Here is a 3,199-nt window from a genome sequence, read left to right as displayed (position 1 = left end):
AGCGACCCGATCACACGGTTGAAGAGCGTCGCGATCTTGGCTTCGTACGTTGCGATGACGCCTTCGAACGCCTCGTCCGTCGGCATATCGCCCGTGATCGCGAGGTTTTTGTGGCTCTGCTTGATGAACGGCGCGAACTTGTCTTGCCCTCGGTCGACGGGCCGTAGTACTTGATGTCCGAGACCCACACGGAGCGAAAGTTGAGGTCCGACTTGAGGTACCACGCGCCAAAGGTCGACTGCAGCATCGCCGAGTGGTCGTGGCCGCCGTAGATGATGTCGACGCCCTTGACGTCCTGCGAGAAGCGGTTGTCATCGTCCCAGAGCTGGTGCGTGAGTGCGATGACCATGTCGACCTTCTCGACTTCGCGAAGGTACTTGACCTGCTCCTTCGCCGCCGCGATCGGGTCGGTCCAGTACATGCCCTTCGAGTCGTCCTTCATGTCGTACATGACACCGAACGCGCCAATCTTGATCGTGCCCATCGTCGGCGACGTGAGCGTCTTGACCGCGTGCGGGGTCGTCTCGCGCAGGAGCTGACCCGTCGCCTTCTCGTACGCGTTGGCGTTGAGCCACGGAAACTTGGAGGCCTTCGAGACGTTGAGGAACGCGTCAATGCCAAAGTCAAACTCGTGGTTGCCGAGGCACGCAAAGTCGACGTTGAGCGCGTTGTGCGCCTCGATCATCTGGAGGCCCTTGAACTGGCCGGACCAGAGCGACGGCGACATGGTGTCGCCGGCGAAAATGACCAAGCTGTTCTCAAAATTCTTGCGCATCGTGTGGACGAGCGGCACGACGCGGGACGGACCGCCGACGAGCACACCGTGCTGGGTCGCATCGTCTTCGGGCTTCATCTCGTACACGTCGTTGTACGAGAGGATCTGAAGCGACGCCGTCGGCGCGCGCGTTACGACGGAGCTGTTGGCGCAGTTGGCGCCAAGGACGCCCGCGACCAGCGAGAACAACACGGCAAGTTGCATCGGGACTTGAAGGCTTGAAGGCAAATGCAAAAGTGAGAAGACTCTTTGTCATCGAAAAGAGACTTGGACGACGGCGGCATACCAGCGTGTCGCAGCGCGACGGGAGCGGTGTGTAGGGGACGTCTGCACCAATCCGATGGCTTGGGTCCGCATGTCCTGCAAGCAGTTGGCCATCAAGATTGCGGCGCCCAAGATACAGACACCACGTGCGTTCGATGGCAGCCACGTAATTTGCTCCAGCGGGTGACGGTGCTATGGTCCTTGAGCCGTCGCACCCATGCAACGGCGTCGCTCACAAGGCGCGACCAGGTCGGGCTGCACGTTGCCGTTGGCACCCAAGGTATCAACTATCGGTAGTATGCCACACGCCGTTGCCCCGGCCATGCACACGACGGCGCTTCAAGGCGGGTGATGATGATGATGATGCGTCGGCCTCTCTCGCTCGGTGGGAACAGCTCATTTTTATCACCAAGGGGCATGTAGCGACGCGGTGGAGAGTAGTACAACTCTACTGGCGTCCTCAGATCACCTTGGCACACACAACCCGCCTTGGCGCAACTTTTGAACCACAGACGTCACGTCGAAAGACAAGAATGCCGAGAAAGCCAAGCTTTCTAGAGCTCGCAAATGCAAGGCAGCAAGACGGCAGTGTTTGTGCAGCTAGTGTTGGTGTGTGCCGTGTGGCTTTGCGGCTGCGACGCTCGCTCGCCACACCATTGGGTGCAAGCGCTGCGAGAAAAGAAGGAGGGACCCATGCACACGATGTACTACAAATGTAGGGCGTTCTTATTGGGTGCTCTGCGTGGTGATAGACTGGACGACGCCAATGCGTTGGCTGGAATGCCGTCGGTGCGGCGTAATGCACTTGCAGTGTGTCCGTAGCAAACGAGATCGCGCTCGTATGCACGCGTCGCAGCGTGATGACGGCGATCACTTGCGTGTGAGGCCAGTGGTGTGGGGCTGCAGGACCGGTACCGGTATGCTACTCGCCACATGGCGCGTAGCGTAGCCCTAATCTTCTCTCTTGCAGCTCGCTTTGGACGGTTGCAACGCGATGACTGCAATGCTCGTGCAAGGCGTCGCGGCCTCTACCGCCACCGGCCCTCTGTGCGTCTCAGACGCAAGTCCACGCTCTACCAGTGGCAATCAATCATGTCTTCTTGCCGATCACCACTCATTTTCCCTCCGCGCAAAACGAAATTGTTTCTACGTTTCTACCAGAGCTGCCACATGACACATCCAACAAGGCCAGAGCTGTTGGTGTGATCGCGATGCTCTGCGGTTGGCCCGCTGTGCCGCATCGTCTGTGACGCACCAACTTTGGCCGCTTCAGTCCTAGTGCCAGCGAACAGATTCTGCTAGATCATTGTGACGCTTGTATACGAAAGACGCCCAATTCATCAATGCATTGGAGGTAACGCAGTTGGAAATAACTTTCACATGGCTTCTTCGCTCAGGGGGAAAAAGGGCGTGAGGCCTGCATTACCGCTGCACCTCGGGTGAGGCGTGGCGGGTTGCTTAGCGGAGATCGAAAACTAGAATGCTAGGCTCTTCCGACCAGTCGTTGGTTTCGCTGAGCCGCCTTCTCTTGAAAAGACCGTTTCGACTCCTTGCAGGCGCGAAACACCCACATCATGGACGATCTTGGTTGTCCCACAAGAGTATGCAAAGTCGGGTAGAAGTACCTTTCTACGGTCCACCGCCTTTCAGATCCCTTATAAACACCGTTTGACGGCTATTTCTGGATCGTCCGGATACACTGGTGGCACCGTATCCGAACCGCCGACCGGCCTTTAAAATCGAGGTTCGAAGGTCGACCGCCGATGCGCCACGAGTTCGAGAAGCGGCGCCAGCCCGACCGCTGTGGCACAGGCTTCCGCTCCACCGTGTGGCTCAACTGGGACTGCTGTGGCCTCGTCTGCGCCGCCATCTCGTGGTTCCTCGTCGTCTACGCCGAGTACGTCGTCGTGGTAGGTGCCATGCCACTGCCATTTACGGCGGCATGACGACACGTGGGCTAGGGCGTCGTCGCTCGTGCCCTGGATGGGCGCCAGCCTGCTTGGCCTATTGCACATCTCTGTCTTTACGCTGCTGTGCTTTATGGCGCTCGTCTCGCATGGCAAAGGTACATCATAATGCGATTTGGTCCTGCGCCTACCTTGCACTAGCCATGATGACGGACCCGGGTTCCGTGCCCGACGATGCGATCCCTGTCGCGCT

The 3,199-nt window shown here is 58.6% G+C and overlaps 2 protein-coding genes across 2 annotated transcripts; one reads left to right on the top strand and one right to left on the bottom strand.

Annotated features, from left to right (window-relative positions):
- Positions 1–16: 16 nt before the first annotated feature.
- On the bottom strand, positions 17–979 carry SPRG_17836 (hypothetical protein; the record flags this gene model as incomplete). The annotated part of the gene is made up of 2 exons (XM_012357234.1): positions 17–137; positions 185–979. Coding segments are annotated over 2 exons (916 nt in total), but the record flags the coding sequence as incomplete, so codon positions are not given.
- A 1,823-nt stretch (positions 980–2,802) lies between these two features.
- On the top strand, positions 2,803–3,115 carry SPRG_17835 (hypothetical protein; the record flags this gene model as incomplete). Its single annotated transcript, XM_012357233.1, has 2 exons — positions 2,803–2,936; positions 3,001–3,115. 2 exons carry the CDS (start codon positions 2,803–2,805, stop codon positions 3,113–3,115), a joined length of 249 nt encoding a protein of 82 aa, XP_012212623.1.
- Between the last annotated feature and the right edge of the window lie 84 nt (positions 3,116–3,199).

Source organism: Saprolegnia parasitica (genome assembly GCF_000151545.1).
Source record: "Saprolegnia parasitica CBS 223.65 unplaced genomic scaffold supercont2.803, whole genome shotgun sequence".
Lineage (NCBI taxonomy): Eukaryota > Oomycota > Saprolegniomycetes > Saprolegniales > Saprolegniaceae > Saprolegnia > Saprolegnia parasitica.
The sequence above is the reverse complement of the archived record's forward strand: the minus strand, read 5'-3'. Positions and strand labels throughout refer to the sequence as shown.